The sequence below is a fragment of the Adiantum capillus-veneris genome, chromosome 13, assembly GCF_014529385.1.
Source record: "Adiantum capillus-veneris isolate H3 chromosome 13, ASM1452938v2, whole genome shotgun sequence".
Classification (NCBI taxonomy): domain Eukaryota; kingdom Viridiplantae; phylum Streptophyta; class Polypodiopsida; order Polypodiales; family Pteridaceae; genus Adiantum; species Adiantum capillus-veneris.
In genome coordinates, this window is record NC_140943.1 from 59,690,062 (window position 1) to 59,713,923 (window position 23,862).

At 40.7% G+C, this 23,862-nt stretch overlaps 1 protein-coding gene and 2 pseudogenes across 12 annotated transcripts in view; 1 reads left to right on the forward strand and 2 right to left on the reverse strand.

The window, feature by feature from the left end:
• Positions 1 to 11,445: 11,445 nt before the first annotated feature.
• Positions 11,446 to 12,077, reverse strand: LOC147444090 (uncharacterized; annotated as a pseudogene).
• A 322-nt stretch (positions 12,078 to 12,399) lies between these two features.
• On the forward strand, positions 12,400 to 12,997 carry LOC147444091 (uncharacterized; annotated as a pseudogene).
• Positions 12,998 to 17,391: 4,394 nt separating this feature from the next.
• Positions 17,392 to 23,862, reverse strand: part of LOC147444092 (uncharacterized) — a 110,769-nt gene continuing 104,298 nt past the window's right edge. For 8 of the 12 annotated variants that reach the window (XR_015190021.1, XR_015190019.1, XM_086526823.1 and 5 more), the window contains one exon: positions 19,569 to 19,932. Coding sequence is in view for 7 of the 12 variants with exons in the window: in XM_086526823.1 (XP_086382949.1) it covers positions 19,890 to 19,932 (43 nt within the window). In the remaining 5 variants the exon portion in view is untranslated. Of the gene's footprint in view, positions 17,819 to 19,568; positions 19,933 to 20,326; positions 20,502 to 20,631; positions 20,998 to 23,862 lie in introns of those variants that run through there. The other 4 variants (XR_015190017.1, XR_015190016.1, XM_086526818.1 and 1 more) reach the window with 4 other exon arrangements.

Below are 23,862 nucleotides of genomic sequence, written 5' to 3' on the forward strand. Positions count from 1 at the left end.
AATCGAAAACAACAAGGAAAAAGGTAAAGCAAGTGACTGTAAGAAGCCATCTCCAAGGACTCTTGTAAAGGAGACGGAGCCCAAAGAGGAGATGATTTTTAACCACGAAGAGGCTTTGTTGGCCCTCCTATGTCTCCAAGGCAAGCCTTCTTTAGAACATGTTGACCAAGACCTAGAAGGGGAAGATGCTCAAGATAAGATCCCAGAGCTACTCTTGTGCACCCTACATCCAATTATAGTGGAAAATCAAAGAATTTCTCTTCCTTGACGACATTGCCCACTCCCTTGAATGCATCAAGATGAAGCCCTCTCTGTTCTTGCAATATATGATGGGTTTCGTGATACAAAGAACCCCAGTCACTAGACCGAGTTTCAAGTGGCATTAGGAAAATTTTGAACTCATTTTTGAGCCTTTTAAGAGTGCCACATCATCAAAGTTGTACAAAAGAAAGCAACCCGGTAGACCCCTCTAAATATTGCTTAGAACCCCATGATATGACCTATCATTGGAAAGTTCTTGAAAAATGGATTCTAAGGAGCCAAGGTTCGAAAAGTTTGGATGACTTCTATGAAAGTTATGCCATTTTTTTTCAATCAGCCAGGTTTTGTTACAGTTATGGTAATCTAAAATCGCCTTTTTCTAGATCTACATGAAGGCAATGTCCGATACATGCATGCTATATATCAATAGATAGCATTTGAAGAGTAGATTCTAAATATCCAACCTCTGACAAGTTTGGATCTTATTTGCAAAAAATTTACCGATCCCCACTTTTTGAAAGCTATGCTACATCAACAATTCTTACAAGGCCCATTTTTGAGTCCAAACTTTTCCTAATGACTACTTCTTTGTCGAGTTTCCTATATCCCTAAATGCCCACAAATGTATTCTTGTAAACAGAGAGGCAGCAATCTATAGTTTTGGTGAGAAAGGGGCCAAAACCTTTTAGGGTATTGTGGCCTTTGCCTCATGCAAGGAATAACAAACAAATAAGATATCATATCATGCATTGGTGACAAACCATCTTTAAGGAGCGTAGGTCAAGATGCCTTCAATGAGCTTGTAAAAAGGCTATCTTAGCCACCTGCATTGCACGTCTCGATTTATCTTCAAAATAAATAAAGTTATTAGATTGAGTAAATTTTTGTCTTGATCCATGTGCTTCACGAGCCATTTGCACACTAACATGATGTATTCTTGCCGTAGGTGATCCTCACGGGCGTTTTGTGCCTCATCGTCGTGAACATGCCACCAAAGGAGCTATTCCGTGGCACACGGGGCCACGAAATAGCTCCTTTGGTGGCATGTTCACGGCCGTGAAGCATAAAACTCCCGTGAGGATCGGGATGGGCCAAAACATGACCCCTAATTACAACTTGTCAGCTAACATGAACCTCATGCATGATGTCTTCTTGCCCTAATTGAGCCCCACAGGCTATTTGTGTCCCATTGTTGTGATAATGCCGACCAAAGGAGTCGTTTCCTGGTGCACAAGGCCACAAAATGGCTCCTTCAATCGGCATTATCAAAGCGGTGGGGCACAAAAGGCTTGTGGACATCAATATGGGCACAACATGACCCCTTATTTCTACTTGCCAGCTAACACGGACCCCGTGAGTGGATTGATTAGACAAATTGACCCAAGCCCGGGGCGGTCACTTATCAAAAGCTTCCTATATCACGTGCGTTCAAGAGGTTATTAATAATACCTCAATATACATACTATATTTACACTACATGCCTATTTTAAAAAACCCCACCCCCCTCTGTATGTATACATTTTGATACATTTTGATCTTTTAATAATCCTCTCCGGTTAACTCACGTGATAGCATACACATTCTAAAAAGTGACCGCCCTGGGGACCCAAGTAAAAAAAATCAAATACAAAACCAATAGAAGCTTAATATTTAAAATAATACATTGCAATTACCGAACATAGATATGATAATTTCATTGTCAAAACAGTTACATGATAAAGTTGGCAAAAATGCCGCTTGAGAAGTTACAACAGCTTTCCTATTTAGGTTTTATGAAAAAAATCATCACCAAGCGCGGTGCTAAGGACATATTTGTGGGCTTGATAGTCATATGCTTAGCATGGGCCATTGCCAAACTAGTGTCTTAAAAGAGGGATATCATGATATCCTCTGTTCTTGCTGCAATGCACCTAGTGTGGTTGCTTGCACCTTGGTCACACCGTCTGAGTACTCGTCCATAATCTCTTTCACGAGCTAGGAAAATGGGGCCTTAGGGATTATAAGCTCTGTACTTTTTTGGTACTTGCAAATTTCACACAACGCACATGTGCCACGTCTCTGGCAACACTTCTTCTTGAGAAATGGTGGTGGTGGTGGAGTCTTAGCAGTGTGGGCCCAGGAGGCATTATTGTTGTAGGACTTCTTGCGGCTCTCATCACACTAGTTTGCCTCCCTCTACAGTTTGTGGAGGATTATTCCTCTTCTTCACCATCTTCCCTTTTGGTGCATGACTACTTTCACCTGTTGCTTTAGTTGGGGTTTTTTTGGCCTTCTTTGGACTCTTCTGGGGCGGCTTCTTGGGGCTCCTTTGGGTGCCTTCTTATCCCTTTCCTTCTCCGCTCTCTTTTTTGCATCTTCTCCCTCCCTTGCAATGCAGCTTTCCTCTTCCACCCTTGCCCTCCGTCATTCTTCTTCCTTCCTCCTCTTGTCTTGCAGGAACTTCTCATAGACTTCTTGAATCGTGTTATTTACAAACCTTCTCTATGATCTCGACCACTTTCTCATCCGTGAGTAGTTGTGAATCTTTATTAGGCCTTTGGTCCTGATGTCTCTTGTATTTTTTACTGATCTCCGTGTTTAAGACCTTAGCAATATTGTCATGTGGGTATCATCACTCTTGGAGTTCCCTGTAAGTCCTCTTTGCCTCTACGTTTAGATACTTTTCTTCCTATTCATAAAACTCATGCTCCTTTAACCTCTAGGTATCTTATTGATTTCGATTAAAGTTTGTTTTCTCTTGGATCTCGCTCTCGGCCAGTAAGCGCTTTGCCTCTTTGTTTAGCTATTGTGGTCACTCAATGTTGAGTATCGCTGACCTCTGAGCATGTGGGAGTGGATCGATATGATCAAAGAACTGTTCAACTGTGATGTTGGCCAAGTTTTCCGTGATGTTGTTGGTTTCTTGATTGTTGGTTTCTTGGTTGTTGGTTTCCTAGTTATTGATTTCCTAGTTGGTTGTTTCCTGGTTGTTGGTTTCCATGGCAAGAGGTGAGAGAGAGAGAGATCTCACAAACTTATAAAAGACTTTGAAAACTCACTTTGATATTTATAGGACCCAACTTTTCAAAAAATTACAATTTATCATTAATATGCTCCAAAAAGTGGAAATTACAAACTTTACTATATGAGAAGCCACACATTCCTACTCTTCACCGATTTCTCCGCATTGCCGATGCTCTCTCGCCTGCATTCAACCCATGGTATTTTTGTGTTCTTTGAACACTCGCCACTTTCATAATATGGTGCCTAAGAGACAAGTTGTTCGTTGCCCTTTGCTTCCTACTTCTTAGTGCACGGTAGAACCAGTTGAACATCTCATGAAACGCGTTGCTGCGGATCTTGCCACCACCATGCTGAGTGCTCTTACAATAGGTAGCCTTTTCCTGATAGTGTGATCTTTCCATCCCTTGATTTCTCCAAATCACAAGGGATCCATACTAATCGATAAAGTACGGACCGTGGGTGAACAAGATATGCATGCAATGTGTGATATGGGTTTCTTCCCATGCATCGACCATTAGCTCTATGAATTTATTAATAGACACCTTGAATGATTGTACCTCATCTCACTAAGGTGTGGCCACTCAAGAAGCCTCATCATCTCATCGCATGCACATACTCTCTTCAACCCTAGCGGCTGCCTCATTGCCAAGGCAGGTTGTTATGTCACACACCTGCTTCCATATCTAAAAAGGAGTATGGCTTTGAGCCTCGCTTTGAGCCTCACCATAGTTTGAAAGCAAGTGTCTTGCCTGCACCACCCATACATATCGTATTAGAGTCATCTTGTGTGGTTGTTGGGTTCTTGTGGTCCTTTGAGAGGGAATTTTTTTGTTACTTTGCTCTTTTTTAGAGTCTGACTCTTTTTAGATAATCAATTTCTCTTCAAACCCATTAATAGCATCGTAATAGTAATCAAAAAAAATTTGCATGCTATCATGTTTGGTTGTTCATGCTCCTCCTCATCAAGTTGTACAATGAACTAGGGTTGCCAATATTTCTTGTTTTCTTGATTAACTTGTGGTCTTGCATACGAAGAATATCTCTTTGTTGTCTTCTAGTTAAGAAAAAAAAATTCTCATTGTTTGGTCCTTGGAAAGACTTGAAAATCTTGATCCACAATCCTCGTACAAGGATTGCTCATCCAATGCCAATTCCATAGGAGGATGTAGGCTAGCCATACCTCTTCAATTGGAGCTAGTTTTACAATCAAGTTCCATCATTAACCTCTCTCACCATTTCTATAAATAGTTGGGAAAATCTTCTTCCAATAGGGGAGTTCCCTCTAGCCCTTATTTACTATCAAATATTATAATTTCAGGTTTTTTGGCTTCACCTTGTGACTTCTTTATATCATTTAGTTTCATAGAGCCGATTTTTATCTTTAAAAGTTTTTGAATTGTTTCTTTTTGTTTCTACAAGAATTTCTTAACTGCTTCTTACCGAATTTTGGTAGACTTCTAGTTTTTGCTACTTCCAATCAGGGGTCATATAATTTTTCCATTTAGAATCCATAGTTTGGCCTACTTTCAATCTTGCTTGGAATGCTTCCAAAGTTGCATTGATGGTCTCATAGAGTGTATCCATAAGTATTGACTTGCCTGATTTAGATTTGGACTCTTTGAATTTGGTTGAAGATGACTTGAATCTTTTTTGAAATAGTTTTGAGCTTTTCCTTCAATCTCTCTTTGTTTTTGTCTCTTAAGCTCACGAAATTGACATCTTCTTTTCTTGGATTCTTGTTAGGATTTTTTAGTGCTCTCAGAATTGTATGTAATGTTTTATTTGTTTATCTAGGCTTGTGTCCTTGTGATAACTTTTATCAAAACAATTGGTTGCGACTATCTGATGAGCTTGTAGAGGCAAAACATAGATTATGTTTACTTTAGCTTTTCCTTTGGTAATGGGAATTCTAGGACAATTGTTTGGAAATTGATCCTCTTTTTTTCCACATTTCATGCAGTATACATTCTTATCTAATTTAGGGCAATCATTTTTGCAATGATCGTTCAATCCACAACTATGACCATTACCTATGGTTTGGACATTGGTTTCATAATAAGAGGTTGAGATCTTGGATTTGCAATGAAATACATAGGTGCTTCCTATTGAGATTCATAATAAACTGGTGCAACCATGGGAGGTGGTGGTTAATTATACCATTCTTCTTCAATTACCATGGTAGAAGAACTAGTTTCCATAAATGGCATACCTAGTACTAAAGCTTGCTCATCCACTTGTCCCTTAAGATGTATATATTTGACTTGTGTTACATTATTTCTTGGTAGTGGTGGTTGTTGATCTAGTACAAGTTGTGGTCTCTCCATGGCCATGGATGAATTTTGCATTGGAACCATCTTAGGAGCATACTTACATATAGGTTGCCTTTAATGTCTCATTGAAAAATATTGAACATTGTAATTATATTTTGGTCAATAATCAGTATCATGGTTTGTCCATTTACCCTCAATAGTATACCATTTGTTTGGTCTCGTCGGTACCATTGGCTGCCTTTGGGGTGGTCCTTCTCTTAGAACCCTCACTGGCAATTTTTTTCATATTGCTCATCACCTCATTCATTGGTTTAAGCATATCTTCTATGGCGTTTAGAGGAGCGGTAATCATTTTTCCTACTTGAGTTGGCATAGTAGCTGCAGTTTTATCACTCTGGGTATTTTTTATAGTACTCTTTGCATTGAAAATATCACAGTTACTCCCTAAGTCAATTGCATCAAGAATGTTTGCTTCCAAGGTTGTATGTTTCTTGCTATAGAGTATAGCATGCAATTCCTTGTTGAGTAGTCCTTCCATGATACCAACCATTCATTAGCTAGAACTTCCAACTCTAGGCATCTAGCAATATGTTGTCTCATTCTACTTACACAATCTCTCATAAATTCTCCTTGTTTTTGTTTAATGATGTAGATTTGTATCATGGTGTTGTGCTTAATCCTTGTTTTTGAACAAGTTGTCACAAATATTTTAGCCAATGTGGTTAAATCCATAAATTTTCTTAGAGGTATATTCTCAAACCAAGTCAAAGCCTTACCCTCTGGAGTCATTCCAAAAACTATGTATGAAAGTCAAGAATCCTCTCCGCCCTTAGCACTTACTTGAAGCTCGCTAAGTGGTCATATGGATCTTTAGATCCACTATATTTTTTTATCCAACTCTAAAAATACGATTCCAATTGGGGCATGAATTGACATGTACTACCAAAAGGCACTTCTTTGTATCCAACACTCAGTAGAGCATGGCTATACTAAGTTGTGAGCAATTGTATCTTTTTGAGATCAGATAGAACAAAGACATCTTGTGGCAACATACAAATTTGATTATAGTTTGAAGTAATTATCAATATTTTGTAATCATTATTCCAAAAGTTATTTTCAAAGATGTATCGTAGTTGCAATTTAATTTTTGTTGCCAAATGTGTATTTGTTCATTAGTTAGAAAATGCTACAAAGAGCACCCAAGCGTACACATTTAGATACACTTACATTACACGTTAGGGGAGAGTGTAGTGGTTGGATCACTAGTGAAAGAAACTACCACAAATAGGGCATGTGCCACCATGAGTTGGTTGTAGCAATGGGCTCCAAGGTGTCGGGATGTTCAATCATGGTCAATAGAGATTTTTCTTTTGTTTCTATCTCCTATAGTCTCAAGCATCTACTTCTTTTATCACTATGTGTACATCTCTGATGAAAAGCTCTTAGGATGGTCTTGAATTTTTTGGGTTACATGCTACTCTATCTAGGTGTGCAATTTGTCTACCTTTTGGTGAACCTCCATAAGGGCTCTCACCATGACCAATCTCAGCTTATTACTTGGTATAGTTCTGGACTCACTATGAGTGCCCTCCACGTGAAGCTGGGGAGGCTTGAAATTGATGCATAAGTTTTCCCACGATATGCGCGTATATGCACACAGAATACTTGATTATTTGTGGCACATTATGTGTGTAAATCTTTAAGTAGCCCTTCTAAATTTTATTGGTGGTTAAAATGCTTGGCCATATGGTCTTTGCGATGTCGTTGAACGCTAGCTACCTTGGTGATTCTCCCCTATTGAAATCCATATGCAGATACCCATCATGAAGAGCGATCGACAAGTGACAATCAATATCATTGATGGTGATTAGTTACACCATCTACTTTAAGAACTCAAAGGCTTTCTTTGCATCCTCATTGGTTTGCACCATCTAAAATATCCAACAAGTCTTTTATGCATTGCACTATGTCAAATAAATAGTAACTTGATGACAAATGGTGAGAAAATGCTCGCATGGTAAACAACTTTATGTTCATTTTTTAGTAGTGCACCACGTGAACAAAGGAATAAATTGATGATTATCGTTAAGCCACGCTCGACACAAGTATTTTCTAGTTTCTTATATTCCATACAATGCACACCTCCATTGCAATGAATTAATTGAGCCATGCTCAAGACAAGCATTTAGTAGCAAGTATACTAAAATTAAGTGAGCCATGTTCGAGATTCAAGACAATGAATTGGCACTTAAAGACTTGAGACACACTCGAAACAATAAGAAGACTATCATAATTTGACTCAATAAAGACTTGTACTTGACAATGAAATCAATGGATCCACACTTGGGACACACGTTAAAAAAGCGACAAATGTTTTTTACATTGAAGTTGTCAAACATCTAGAATTGAGGAATCCCAATCCATGAGCGAGTACTTCCGAGCAGACAAGAAACCGAGCGAGCATAATCAATGAAAAAGATTAGATCAAGATCTCAATAGTCACTCTATAGAGTATAGTGTAGCAAAGTAACCATGTTGCATCTCAAATAGTTTCGAACAAAAGAGACATACTCTTCCTTTAATGTGTTCACACACACATTGATACATAGTCATATCCTTGCTTCTAACCATCTTGCTGAGCATATTCCAAAACTCTATTTGTGCAAACTTATTCTCCATGGTAAATTCACATGTTGCAATTTTATAAGTTTGTGCACAAATAGATCAAAAGATGGTAACTCAAATGCCACATGTCCATCATAATGCATAGGTAGCTCTTGAACTTGAATGATATCCTTTGCTTGCTTGAGTGCCATGTGTAGGTTGCTTTGTGTGAAGGCATTGCATGTAGTATACCAACTAATCTGGAGGGACCATCGGACTATTACTAGTGTGTCCTTCATTCGAATGCCTTGTGTACTTTCAATAGCAATGCGAACGTTCTAGAATTGACATTGGCCATGATTGAGAAGCAAGATTTGTTCACCACTAGCAAGTTCAATAGCCTTTATCTTCACCTACTCTCACATTAGAGTTAATGGATGCAAATTGAATGCACTATTATTTCATAGCGTTGTATCACAAAAAATATAGAAAGTGCATAGATCCTATCGTCAAACATAAAAACAATATTGTGGCCACATTGTCGTCCATAAATGGTTATGTGTCTAGCCATGGTTGACTACAGGATGGGTAATTTCAAACTCCAAGCAAACCTTTTTGAGAAATCATAAAAAAGAAGCAAAACCCCACAAGGTACATAGAACTTAAATTATAATAGAAACATTTAGCATCAGATTACATATTACAATCTATCTATCATTGTCTCTAAACGTCTAGAGCATTCCTTATGGAGAATTTAATCATCCACCCTTATATTAACTCCTTGATTATCCAAGGTTATGCTCCCTCCTCTTAATCACACCTTGTGGTCATCAATATTAAAGCCATGGTAGATGCTTGGACAAGTAAAAATGTGTGTGTGTGTGTGTGTGTGCACGCGGGCAATGTTGTGGAGGGGGGAGGAGGGTTTCCCAATACATATTATTATGGCAAGTGCTTCTAAGGAAGTTATAGAAGAAGTAGACTTGGTAGATCGTATTGGTAGGTTGGAGCCAATATGAACAATGTGTATTTGCAATCTTTGGTGCTAGATTGTACCTTATTGAAATTGGAGTTTTTTTTTTTTGAATGACTGACTCCATTTTGTCTAGCTCGCCAAAAAGATCTTTCAGCGTATAATCATGACACTTGAGAAACGAAGAGGAAAAGGAAAATATCCCTCACATCACATACTTGAAAATAATCGTTTTCATGAACTACGGACACTCTTAGAGTTTGCATGGTGAGTTGCAAAAGAGGAGGCCCCAATCATGAGGACACTGTGGACAAGGGCAGGAGAGCTGATGAACATCATAAAGTACTGTCAACATGAATGATAATCACCACTTGCATGCAACAGCTTGGCAATCACCTCTTATGCAATGCCTTCACAATCACCTCGGCCCCATTTTTCAACAAGAACAAAGATGAAGAGTTTGGGTGTGTGTGTGTGTGTGTGTGTGTGTGTGTGTGTGTGTGTGTGTGTGTGTGTGTGTGTGAGAGAGAGAGAGAGAGAGAGAGAGAGAGAGAGAGAGAGAATGAGGTTCGTCTTCCTCAGTTGCGGGATCAGCTGAGGAATCTTTTCTCAAACACCAGCCTTTCTAGTCGCGCATACACTTGTTCAACAATCGCTACCTCCACCTTCTTCTAGAGTTCCACAAAAGTAGGCCTGATTCCGCCACTGAGCAGCGAGCTCTACATGGAAGGGGTGTGCATGCTCTCAACCAATCTAGCCAATTACGCTCTCTCTCTCTCTCTCTCTCTCTCTCTCTCTCTCTCTCTCTCTCTCTCTCTCTCTCTCTCTCTCTCTCTCTCTCTCTCTCTCTCTCTCTCTCTCAGACTTAGCGCCGCCTCTATAAGTCACTCACAATGCTCGAAAAACCTAGGTTTAGTGTAACCCACCCTACAAATTTTGAGATTTACCTCTAAATTTTATAGTTGAAGGTGAGAAAACCTCCAAATTTTGAAAAAAAAATTAGTGTAAATTGGTATAAAAACCTTCAGATTTAGTGAGTTTACCTCTATTGTATCTAACATGTAGGTTTGACAAGTTTTTGGAAAAAAGTTTTTTTCGAGCAGTGGTCACTCACTCTCAGTGGCCGAGTTTAGTGAATTTTCAGTGTCGTGTCTCTTGTTCACTCGTGGGCTTCTCTCTGTCACACACTCTCAGAGTCTCAGAAGCAAGTCAGGCTCTCTCTCTCTCTCTCTCTCTCTCTCTCTCTCTCTCTCTCTCTCTCTCTCTCTCTCTCTCTCTCTCTCTCTCTCTCTCTCTCTCTGTGTGTGTGTGTGTGTGTGGAAAAACTTTAGAAAGACATTTCAAAAACATCAGATACAAGCCCGTCCAAAAGACTCAAAAGTCCCTCAACGTCCATCTTATTGATGGCTTCAACCACAGTGGCAATGCTCGTAGCATGTGTCTTTTAAGAGTTCTATGATAGAAGTCAAAATTCTTGAGCCTTCTTCCTCTCCTAGTTTACGCACTAATTAGACACCTCTTCACTTCCTAACAGCACCTGGAACATTGGTACGTTGATTGTGGTTCTGCATATCCTCCTTGCATCTAAACCTCTGTGGTGGCTCCCAAACTCTCCTTGTTGTGTGGGATCTCACACGGACAACGTGAGACTGAATGGCGCATGAAACGCAGTACTGCACTTTAGCGCAAAGCTTGGAAACAGCATACCCATCATAAACAAAAGCATCATGCACATCTCACAGAGCAGCTTGTTCAACAATGTTCCTTACAAGAAACCACTTGACAGCGTTGTCCTTGGGCACACATCACCCACAATTGGAGCACCTGATGGGGTTGGTGTGGCCTCTTCCATGCTTGTTACGCCCACCGTTGCGACACTTGACCATCATGACTACTTATGCCGCAACTGCTTCTACTTCCTCTTCGTCATGGAGATCTCTCTCCCTCTCTCTCTCTCTCTCTCTCTCTCTCTCTCTCTCTCTCTCTCTCTCTCTCTCTCTCTCTCTCTTTGTTTAGTGATATCTTTGGCTTATTCTGATTAAACACCAATTTCAAGTGTTGTGCAGCATAAGTGAACCCTATGTTGACATGATAAGACATTAAACTTGCATTGTGAGAGAGCAGTTGACATGATAAGACATTACCCTATGTTGACATGATAAGACATTAATCTTGTTGATAAGACATTAAACTTGGATTGTGAGAGAGCAGTTGACATGATAAGACATTACCGTATGTTGACATGATAAGACATTAAACTTGCATTATGCTGCACAGCACTTGAAATTGGTGTTTAATTAGAATAAGCCAAAGATATCACTAAACACAGAGAGAGAGAGAGAGAGAGAGAACAATCTACTCAACCGCCGATATGAAGTCCCTTATTATTAGCTCATCACCTGCAGCGCAAGCTCGCAACCCTGTTAAAGAGACCTGGCAATTTAGATACAAGAGAGGACTATCGGAGCTGCCGCCATGGCCCTTGCCCTGGTTGCCTCCATGGTCGTTGTTATAGCCGCCCTTGCCACCTTGACCGCCATGCTAATCAATATAACCACCCCGCCATACGTACGTGGCCCTTGTCCCCACGTGCTGCTAGAGGTGCCGCAAAGCCAGGGGTTGATCTTCCTGCGATGGCGACAAAGCAGGCGCTCCCTTCTCTTCCCAGCCAGGAATGCGCTGCAAAACGTCCTCGTGAGATGAACTTACCGTGCTTTCACTCACAAGGAATTCATACGGGTCTGCCATCGCTGGGTTATAGTTGCCTTCTTGGCATGCCTGAGTGTCTGGGGAGGCCAGCTCCAAGGGCCGTTGCAGGCCGAAAGCTGGCTCTCTCTCTTCTTCGGCATCCTCTTCAATATCGCTACTACTGCGTTCGCGAGGCTCACCACTCCCATCACCAAAGGCATGGCAAGAAGCAGCAATGCCAGACCCGTGTTGCTACCCACATAAGAAGAGCTCGCCATTGCAGTACTATAGTGCATAATACTTTGCTAGAGGTGCAAAATGCAAGTGATGGATTCTTTCTCTCTCTCTCTCTCTCTCTCTCTCTCTCTCTCTCTCTCCCGACCTCTCTCTCTCTCTCTCTCTCTCTCCAAAAAAAAAAAAACCTCTCTCTCTCTCTCTCTCTCTCTCTCTCTCTCTCTCTCTCTCTCTCTCTCTCTCTCTCTCTCTCTCTCCAAAAAAAAAAAAAACTCAACTCTCTCAAAGAGCGCACGTCGGGAGAGAGAGAGAGAGAGAGAGAGAGAGAGAGAGAGAGAGACTCTCTCTCAGCATACATGGGGCACTCACGAGTAGCCATGGCGAAGGGCGACTCTGCAAGAAGCGCAAGGGCAACCTACCCAAGAGGTCGACGAGCAAACGGACATCACTGAAGCGCGCGAAGGGGAAGCCCGGGAATGTCTGGCCGTAGGGGCGCTACGCTGTCTGGGTCCCACCATTACTCGCTATCCACAGAGCCCAACAACCTCTGCAATGTCCCCTGTTCGTGACCTCACCATCAGGTCCTTGCTCACGAAGAAAACTGAATTGCCGAGTGCTCTCCCTTGCAAGCAGCGCTTCTTCAAATACCCTCAACCCCACAGGCAAACTACTGCCTCCATCCTTTCCCTCCTCTCTCAGTAGCAGACATGGGAGTCCGTGTGTGATTTGCGATTCATACGTGCGCCCCTGTACTCTGGTTTGAGTGTGCGATAAGTGCAATTATGGCTCCTTCCAAGGGTGCTGCATCATCTACGGAGGTGTTGGCATTTTTGATGCTTACTACTGTAAAGAGTGCACCCAACAGGACAAGGATAGAGATGGTTGCCCCAAAATTGTGAACCTTGGCAGTGCCAAAACTAATTTTTTCTATGAACATAAGAAGTATGTTTTCAAAAAAAGATAGGTCAATGCACGCTCGCAACCTTTTTCTTTGTCGTGCCTTATGAGGTTGGGGGGTGCTGCATACATACAGCTGAAATATGTCATGCTTATTGTGGGCTATGATGGCATGTTCTTGCATATATAAGAGTGCAAAGAATGACACTTTTTTAATTTGTGAGGTTTCCACTCGTTCAGATAGACAAACAAAAAGAAAGAGAGAGAGAGAGAGAGAGAGAGAGAGAGAGAGAGAGAGAGAGAGAGATCATCAAGTGAGTGAGGGCAACACAAGGTTGCGAGAGCAGAAGCAGAAGAAACAGAAAGAAAGGAGAGGAAACCAACAGAGATGCCGTCCAAATTGGATCCCTCGTAGATAGTGGAAGGGACGACAGCGACCTTGGCTTGACAATTCTAGACAGCAAGCTTGACAATAATGCACATGCCCTTCTAGTCCTTGGCAGTCTCCTTGGAGATGTCCTCTCCTACCTTCTTGGGCGACAGGCTCAGAGGCCCGATATTGGGTGCCAATGAAGAGGCATCTCCAACTTCTGCTCCTGTTAAACAAACAAAAACCACCTCCTCATATTCTTGTCGCCCTTTCTTTATCAGCATTGCATCTTCATCGTGGGTGCAAAACATGCATCACTCAGCTTCATGTCTACTGTCTAGTGGAGTTTACGGGTGGCTCCCTCAATGGTGACTCTGAACTGGACTTGGACTAGAAGTAAGAGAGAAATTAGCGCCGATGCCCTTGTGATCAAATCCCTCGAGGAGCCCGAGCGCGATAGGAAGAAGATGAATGCATTGCTACAGTTGTTGCTCCTCGCAGGTCTGAAATAGTAGCTAAAAGTGTTATAATCGTTGCTCAAGAACGAGTACTACTGTGGTGGGCGCCTATGCTCTGGTGTGCACATAGCCTTCTCTGAAGACAACTGGAGCTGCTCATGATTAGTGCTAAGGGCCTTGTTAATCCGCTCTAAGTTTTGTGCACTAATTATCTCCCTTTCTAATCTCGAAGAGGGTGAGCTCTGACAATCAGATTCCTATCCATTTAATGCATAATCAATACCACAATGATGAAGCCGACTGACAGAAATAGCAGAGATGCCATCATTTGCATTTATGACATTGTTATACTGCAGGTGCTCCTCATGATTGGTGGCCAGTGGCTACTCTCATAATTGTATTGTCACAATTCCTCTTATTAATCTGACCATGCAAGCCGCTGCAGCACTCGATTGCCTTTTTCTTCTTCTTCTTCTGCTTGCCTCAGTCCTAGCATTGGCGTTAGGGTTTTGCTCCATGCTAGTGTTCCACATGAGCTCTTAGGTGGTTTCCGACCTGCAGATTCCTCTTCCTTCTCCTTATATATTTAAGAACATCAAGAACAATGGCAACATTTCTCTTGATGATTTGATCGAGACTGCCCATTTGATGCGTCCATGTTCAATGGCAAAGGAGCTTGCTGGCACAGTAAAGGAAAGTCTTGGCACTGTGTTTCTGTTGGTTGCTCTGTGGATGGGAAGGATCCCAAGGATTTGCAAATAGAGATTGACGATGGGGATGTTGAGATTCCATAGAATTAGCTTAATTAATCTTAGGTAGGTGCCTCTCTAGAATGTAGCGCTGCTAAAGTAAGTTTCACTTTGTTGGTACTGCTGTTGGGTTTTTCTTGCAAATCATTTTTGGACAAATGTCAGCTTGTTATACTTCTAATGAGTATATGATTAACGTGGAGAGAGAGAGAGAGAGAGAGAGAGAGAGAGAGAGAGAGAGAGAGAGAGAGAGCAAGCACCAATTCACATGCTTAAGACAGTGTTTCCGGGAAAAATCGATTTCACAAACATCCATAGAGAAAAATTCTCAAAATAACGGCATTTTTTACAATTAAACTCTATTTTTATTTCTTCCATTATGAGATGTGTATGGAAATTGGACTAAAGAGACTAAAGCCTAATCATAGCCCTAGGTCATGTTAAAAATTAATGGAGTATTAAGACTATCACTAAGAGTCTAGGACTAATGAGTAATGAACGTACATTAATCTAAGGTCAAGGCCAATTACCTATGATTAGCACACATAAAACCTAATTTTATGATGAGTTAATTTTCACAAAGCAAAGTGTTGAAACTTTAGGATGCCTAGCTTTTGAACATGAAAAAACCTTATTTCTTGAATTTTCAAACCGGATTCTATCCTCTTTCCCTCCCTTCAATCAGTTGTTTTGAGTTTTCAATTGGCTCTAGAGAGAGAGAGAGAGAGAGAGAGAGAGAGAGAGAGAGAGAGAGAGAGAGAGAGAGAGAGAGAGAGAGAGAGGATCCTACAAGGTAATTTGGTTGTGCTCACACATTGGCTTGGTTTTCATGAGGACTAAAACTTAAGTGGGAGAATGTGCAAGTTGAAGTGAAAGAGAAGAAAGATAAGTCAAAGATCGAAGTAGACTTGGTTAGCTTTGGCCCCTGGAAGTGAAAAGACTTTTTCTTGTAGATTCTCCAAGCTTAACATTTTGTTGTAAAGATGTTTTGTATATGATGAAAATAGTTGGTGATAATGATTGTTTCTCTTTTCTTTTTTTTAGAGAGAGAGAGAGAGAGAGAGAGAGATCGAAGCATCTTCTCTCACTTAATAGCGCTCTTCCTAGTGGACATACATGGTAGCTCTTGGTTTGGCAAGTCTCTATCATCTCCAAAAACTGGGATGTCAATACGATGCAACCCTTTTCCTCATCCAACTAGCAAGATTTCCTTACCACCTTGACTTGAGCATACACAAGCTCAAAAGAGATTGAAATTTGCCGCAAACAAATAATTGCCTTCTAGATAGTTGCTAGATTTTCCAAACAATGATCCAAAATGGAAAGGAGTTGCATCTTCCATCTTTATGAACTAAGATGTTCAATTGATCTATATTTAAGTTTCCAAAAAAACATGTTTTTGCCAACAATGGTGACATGTATAAGGACGACTAGATTTGTATAATCATGATTGGGGAGCAATGGTGCTGACATTTATTGATTGGATTTAGAGAAATCTATCTCTCTCTCTCTCTCTATCTATCTATCTCTCTCTCTCTCTCTCTCTCTCTCTCTCTCTCTCTCTCTCTCTCTCTCTCTCTCTCTCTCTCTCTCTCTCTGTGATATCTCTTTTTAGAAAAGAAGTATATATATACGTGAGAAACTCACTTGGCAACTTTGCTCGGTTTTGAACTTGCTCGGATAAGTTCGCTCGATGTTTGGTAGAACTCCATAGAATTGTATTGCACTGTATTGAAAAACTCAAATAATGATAATATGGTGCAATACAACTTGATTGATTTTCATAAGTAAAAATTGTATCAATATGGTCTACATCATAAGAGGCGCCATCTCCAAAAGAGGGTGGAGACACCGCTTGAGCAATAGACGGAACTTGGTGAGATGCTCATCCAAGTTTACCATTGTCTTTCTATCTTCTTTTTCATTTTCCAAATAAGTATCCATCCAATCTTTGATCAGTCCTATCTTTATGGAAACCTTGCCATCCCAAGGCACATTGTGAAAGTCAACAAAATTTAAGTAGAATCTACAAAACATTTCTAGAACCCATGTTAGGGCATAGATATCTAATGCCTTGCTCTAGAAACAGACCAAAAATTGAGGTGTCCTCAATGGACGGAATTCATGATTTTCCTTGGTTGTGATTTTTATTAGCCTGTGATCAATTCCATCTCTCAATGTCATGCCCCAAACAATGTTCCCTGCTCATGAAACCCCCTCTCTAGTGACATCTAGCATGAGATTCCATGCATGCATGTCATTATAGATGACCCCCTCCTCATGGTGAACTCCATTGTGCACACTAGTGCATGGGTGGAAGAGGGGGGAAATCGTATTAGACCTTTTATTTGTTCCATCTCATGCTTGAAAAGAATTATTAACTTCTTGGGCTTTTTGTAACTAGCAACTAGCAAGGAACTCAGGGTGCTTAGGAGGTGGCACACACTCCTCCATCATTGCAGGAAGACCCCCCCCCCCCCCCCCCCCCCCCCCCTCCCCTCCTCGGTTAAAGTAGAGAAACAAAAACACCAGGTCTCCTTCTTGGCGTGGTCGATGGTGCGTAACTAAGCCCATGTCACCACTTACTTAAACTAATTCTTGTGTCTATGATATTGTATATGTGATCGATCAAAATTCTATTCATGAAGATCAATAACCTTTTGCAAATGGCTGTTTTCACATCAAGGGGCAGCTCAAACTTTCCCATTGATGTGCAACACAAAGGTTTTATTGCATGCAAAGGGAATTTCAAATAATTTAATACGCCACATTTATAATCATTACATACAAGCTACACTAATTCTAGTAAAACATATGCTACATGATGTGCAAGTGACAACAAACCTAGACCATTTGATGGTTCTTGCACATTGGAAGCATTCAAAAGACAAGATGAATATGTGCTCTGAAGATGGAAGACCTAGTCAAGTAAAGAATCATCCGTCAAATTTGGGTACACATGCGAGATCATCAAATAGTATCGACACATTCTACACTAATTATGCCATGCAGCAAAATGGCAAGCATTCAATGTGTTTCTTGTCACCTTTGCAATGATAGGATTCGCCTACCACTTGTCAAATCATGATGACAAGAGCACTATGAAGAAAACCACCAATTGGATCGAAAACGACAAACCTAGCCTATTTAACGACCATCTATCAAAGTATCTCCAAGGGTGGAGTTTACAAGTAAGAGTTTAACATAGAGCTTAGCTAAATACCAGGTTAAAAGATGACCATCTATCAAAGCCTTGCCTTGTGTTAAACTAGAAAGCATGGATCCACCATTTGATTTGCATGACGCAAGACCTAGCCAAATGAACAAACATTTATTGAAGGTTAGCCAAAGGCTTACCAAAAAACAAGTCATTCATTAATTTGTGTGACGGTAGACCTAGTCAAGTGAACAACCACATATTGAAATCTTGCCAAAGGATCACTAAAAGCTTGAGTTAACCATTTGTCTTGCGTAATGACAAATCTAGTCGAGTGAACGACCATTTGCCGAAAGCTCAACAAATGATTAACTCGACAATGCAATAGAAATTACAAATAAATTGTTAGAGCTTAGAACCAAAGCAAGTAAAAATTGAAAAGAAATAAATTGCATTGTACCTTTTATCTATCAAACCACTATTAATCTTCAATTTGAATCAATCTTTGCCGAGAATTGTGGGAGAAAAGACCCCAATATATGTAGTTCAATAGTCTACCAGGCCGCACTGAGGCATGCCTATTAGGCTATTAGTTTCCACTAGGGTAATAGATTTACCCACTGGACTATTTGGAGGTCACCACGTCACATGAGCAAGTGGCATGGTCTGAACTATGAAATTGATGTTTATGTTGTGAGAACCACTTGTGATCATAGAAAAAAACACCTTGATCATGTGAATATGAGATAACATTGCTTAGTATAAAACAACACTTTGGGGTTGGTGTCCAATTCAAGTCTCGATGTTGTCTTGTGCAAGGGTATCCCGCACCCCCCATCATCTCTATCCCCCTTCACTCTCAGTCGTTTCATGCAAATCTTCCCTGTTTTATTAAGGTGATAAAGTGGTTTGGATTTTTTAATTTGTTATAGTTTATTGTATTCTATCAGATTACATGTTAAAAATGGATACAGTGGCATCTACGCTATTTTCTTCTTTGCTCTTTGCAAATAAAGGCATGGCTTGTTGGAGAGCTACAATGTTTTCCAAAACACTGATATGGATGAATAACAACACAATATTAAGTACACAAAATATAGAGATTGCTCCATTTAGTAAAATTCAAACTCGAGCTCTTTTAGACAATGTGGTCTATAAGCACAATTCATGAGGAAAACTTCAAACATGCTAATTTAAAATTGTAATCTTAAAAAAGTACAATATTGGATCTCCAAAGGACCTTATAAGAAAATCCATGTCTATGGTTTTTTTCAAACATTTATGAATATCATAAAATAGCTCTTCATTAGAAAATTCTAAATCTTTGATGTCCCTGAAGGTCCTTTGAAGCAAATTGTTTTAACGTGAAATTCTAAGGATATTTAAAGTTGAGGATTATATTGAAGGGCACTATTGAGATCCCACATCTTTGTTTTGATGACTACACTATAACATGTATTCATATTTGAGGAGTTGAAAGGACATTACAAACATTGTCGAGGCATTTGTTCTTAGCTCATATCAAATAGATATTATTAACTATCACAAGAAAACCCTTATCTTTAAAATTGTAGTTATGATACATATGTCTTGAGACTAAAATCCGAGTTATCACTCAATATGATCGATAACTTTTCCCATTTTTTTACATGCAAATTGGCAAGCAATGATTATATATTTCAAAGAATAATCTGGTCCCAAAATTTCAACTTTCTAAACTAGCAAAAAGTTGTTATACAATTTTAAAACATTCCACTTTTTGATCTTTTAAAGGTACAAACCCATCATTAATGTTTTAAATCAGACCTAAAAATCAAAATTTTGTATAGAAAATGAGCAAGATCTTTCATGAAGAACCTTTCGTTTCTCCCATGGATATTGCAAGCCTTCTTATTAGGATCCTCTTTGAAAACATGAACAGGACTTTTTATTTGAAAATGTGATGCAAAAGCTATTTAAACCTGATTGAATTCAAGTTCTTGGCAATCATGATTACCAAATCTCTAATGGTAATATTAAAGATGTCAAAAGGGATTCCCTAATCTCTCAAAATAAGCCTACCCTACATCCTCATCATCAGCATCACGTAATATATCATCTCCAAGCATATGGGGAGGGGGACAATCAAAGAGGGCTATAAAGGTGTACAATGGCCCTTCAACATGTTCGGTTCATTTAATGTCTGGTATATGAAAATCACGACCAAAGAAAGGCATCGAGGCCTTCTACACTTGCTCTAGACTCATGCTCGTGCAATCTGGAAGACGTCTATATTAAGAAAGGACAATAAAAACAGTTATTGAAAGCTTGTGTGAAAGACTTTATGCTACCACAACAGAGACTAAATCAGCATGTTATTAATCATGTAAAGCGAGATGGGTAGATATGCTCTCTCTCTCTCTCTCTCTCTCTCTCTCTCTCTCTCTCTCTCTCAATTGGCCATCTAAGAACAAAGTAGACACACAAAATTGTTGAAAAGAGAAAAATTCATAAAAACTTACTGATGAACGTCAAGCATAGTTACAGGTCCCCAAGCATAGTTACAGGTCCCCGTTTCCCTTTCCCATCCCAATTTCCCGTCCCAGATCCCTGTTCTGTGTTTCAAACGTGAGTATCCAAAACAGGGAATGGCATTTCATGCATGTTGTCATTCCCCGTTCCGGGTAACTATGGTGTCAAGTCACATGCCTCGAGGGTTCGAGGAGACACGGGGTCTACCTCCACCCCCACCTCCCATACATATAACTCTTCATTATAATCCTTCTCCTCCCCATACTCTATAAACCTCATATTTGGTGATGCCAGCAACTTATCTCCTTCAAGAGATCACTAGTGGCCTAGAAAAAGGTGACAAACAAAAAAAAAAACCACCTCGATTATCCTAAAAGATACAAAAAGATGATAAACATCAATCAACCACCTTTGCACCCAAAAAATACTAAAGAAAACTCAATAAAATTGACATACCTCCACTAAAATGCACCCCACTTTTCTGCATGCCTCTTCAAGGGATGCAAAATTGATGATCGCCGAAGAAATTTGGCCAAATTGCATGGTTATAGTCTCCAAGGTCTTGTGAAGACTCATTTGAACATGATACTTGAAGCCCGAATAAAAACCATGTAGAATCTCATACTCCAAGGTTACTGAAAAGAGAAAAATTCATAAAAACTTGACTGATGAGCGTCAAGCATAGTTACAGGTCCCCGTTTCAAGTATCATGTTCAAATGAATCTTCCCAAGACCTTGGAGACTATTACCATGCAGTTCGGCCAAATTTCTTCAGTGATCGTCAATCTTCGGCCCCATGTAGGATCTCCGAAGTTCCAATACCTGCCAATATTCAAGCTATGAAACTCTTGTAGGGAAGCAAGTTTTGTATTTCGCATTATAAATGCCAACAGGTCTCAGTTTATGAGGTTAAAACATGTAGAAGCTGGACTCACTGTTGCTACTTAAATCGCCCCCTCGTTGATCTCGTCCTACAAACCCATCCGCTACCCCTCAAACAAACCCCTAAGAGTCCAGAAATCAACTTCCAATTTCATTGTTAAAGTGCAGTCAACCAAAGCAAGCACCCACAACTGATGAATATACTCCCTATTCTGTCGAGGCTGATAGTGTTCTAGCAATAGATGGTTAAGGCTCATAGACCAGACGGAGCCCAACCCTCTTATCTACTAACGCTTCGAACCCACTAAAGAGCAAGGAGGTGGCAAGGTGCTCTGAGGGGTCGCACAAACCTGTCAAGCAACAAGGAAGATAGTCTGTGGGACTACCGAACTATATACTTCTGTCAGTGCTATTGCTGCACCATGAATGAACGTCATCGCTGGAAAAGTTGGGATCAACAACTCTACGTCGGCTTGATGAACCAACTACTTTGATGGGCCCCAACCTTCCACAGAGATCACCTCTAAGACCAGTCCCATATGAGGGCCATCTCTAGTGATTATAAGCGACATTCTACCAAATCATGCCACTCTAGGCCAGAGCTATTCCTCAAAGGATCCCCACCAGCCATCATGCTCCGGAAGCTCAACATGACCATGAAGGGCTCATGAGGGCTTTGAGACGTGCAGGATTGTCACTCGGCTTTCGCAATATCCGAGCTCAAATACTATGTATGAGGGATCTACCACATATCCAATGTTTTTTATTACAACATCAGGATATAGACGGGGTACACTCTATATGTTGCCTTCATTGCTGCATGTTTTATTATGTAACCCCACGATACTCTAGTTGCTACTCTAGTTGTGGATTATATGGGTTCACTCTGCTCGGGTGCTCGATCCTCCCATGTGCCGGTCCCTTAGCATCTATTTCATCAAAGTTGTTGCATACTTTGAGCAGTCAATCGGATTCTTCAGCTGGCCTCTCTAGGGCAACAAAGGCGTCAATATCAATTCTTAAATTAAGGGCAAGCACCACAGTTCTCTTCATTATGGATAGGGGCATTATTACATGGCATTATGCAACTCCATGGTGGTTCATCCACCATTCCTCACAGTTTCCACCTTGATATACACATCCTACTGCACACTAACAGGCTTCTACTTCCTCTAGGAGATAGGCTCCATTTAGCATCCATAGAGGTAGTATACAGCCACTTTTTGACCCAAAAAAGTGTGTGTGTGTGTGTGTGTGTGTGTGTGTGTGTGTGTGTGTGTGTGAGAGAGAGAGAGAGAGAGAGAGAGAGAGAGAGAGGTGATTTTCCACAAACGTTTTTGGCTTTTTGGCATTCTTCCAACTTCCCTCCAACGTTTGCCATCTTCTTCGCATGGATCAGATTTTGGTCATGGTGGTCTCTGTGGCACCATCGCAATCTCCATATGTTACACCGTCATGAAGCGGATCCTTTTCCATCCTTCAAGGTTTCGCTTAGGCAATCGTTACATTTTGCCTTTGACATTGTGGACATATCCCTAGAAATCTTGCAACTCTTCTATGTTTGCTTTTAGCGATTTTACACCGCAGAACACAATTGTGTTCTTCCCCTTGTATCTGATCTTTTTTGGTGGGTTTCCCTCGCTTTGAGGTTTCCCACTTGTAAATTAATCAAATTAGATTTACAATAAAAAGTGTGTGTGTGTGTGTGTGTGTGTGTGTGAGAGAGAGAGAGAGAGAGAGAGAGAGATAATGAGTGTCCTGAGGGAGGCTAGTTGATCATAGACCCAGAGATGCAAAGTTTTCCCTTGCTTTCCAAGCTCATTATCCGAGGTCTGTTTCGGATAGGGAGCCTTGGAAAGCCTTTCTGCACCATGTTGTCGGCACCATTGTTCTCACCATAGGGCTTTTGCAAAGCATCACTGGCCAGATTGAAATTTACACTCACCCATGTCTTGCTCTAGGTGTTTTGTAGTTATGCATTCACTATGGCGGATCTAGGTGGCCACATGGATGGCTGCCTCATCCGCTTTCGTAAAGTCATACATCCAAGTAATGGGTTGACACATCCAAGTAATGGGTTGACGGGCTACCGGAGTGGTGGTGCCCTGAGCCTGATTGGTAGTTGCCATGGATGAAGGCCGACGAAGAACGGGCAACCGAAGCCGAAGGTTAGGTAGAACTCTCTTCTTCTTCTTCTTCTCTCTCTTTGAAACAAAAGTGGGGCTTGACCCTTGATATTACAATGTAAAATCATAAAGCCCGAAGGCATTACATGACAAGATAAACAATGGTGAAAAAACCCCTCTAGATATCCAAGGAATACAAAGCTGAGGGGAAAAACCACTGTCACAGGGAGGGAAAAATATCAGCAGAAGGGACACATGGAGGAAACTGAAGTAGGTCTTCATGCTCGAAGGCTTCCCCAGATGACTGATGGCGCCAACCATCAATTCATCATCTACACCATGAAGAACAAAACCGAAAGATAGAGAGAGAGAGAGAGAGAGAGAGAGAGAGAGAGAGAGAGATGGGAAGGAGGGAGAGAGAGACTGAAAATCTTGAACACTCAAAAGAGAGAGAGAGAGATGGGAAGGAGGGAGAGAGAGACTGAAAATCTTGAACACTCAAAGAAGACCGTCCTCACAACTTGTAAAATCATCTTAAAGAAACAGGACAAGGCGGCGAAGGATGCCTCTAACCATCTCTGGCAGCAATCCAAGAGGTATGGCTGCTACAACCTGCAAAGGAAAGGAAAGATGTCGGAGGCAAGAGTTGTAGACGAGGCTCAATTCCAGCAACCAGATC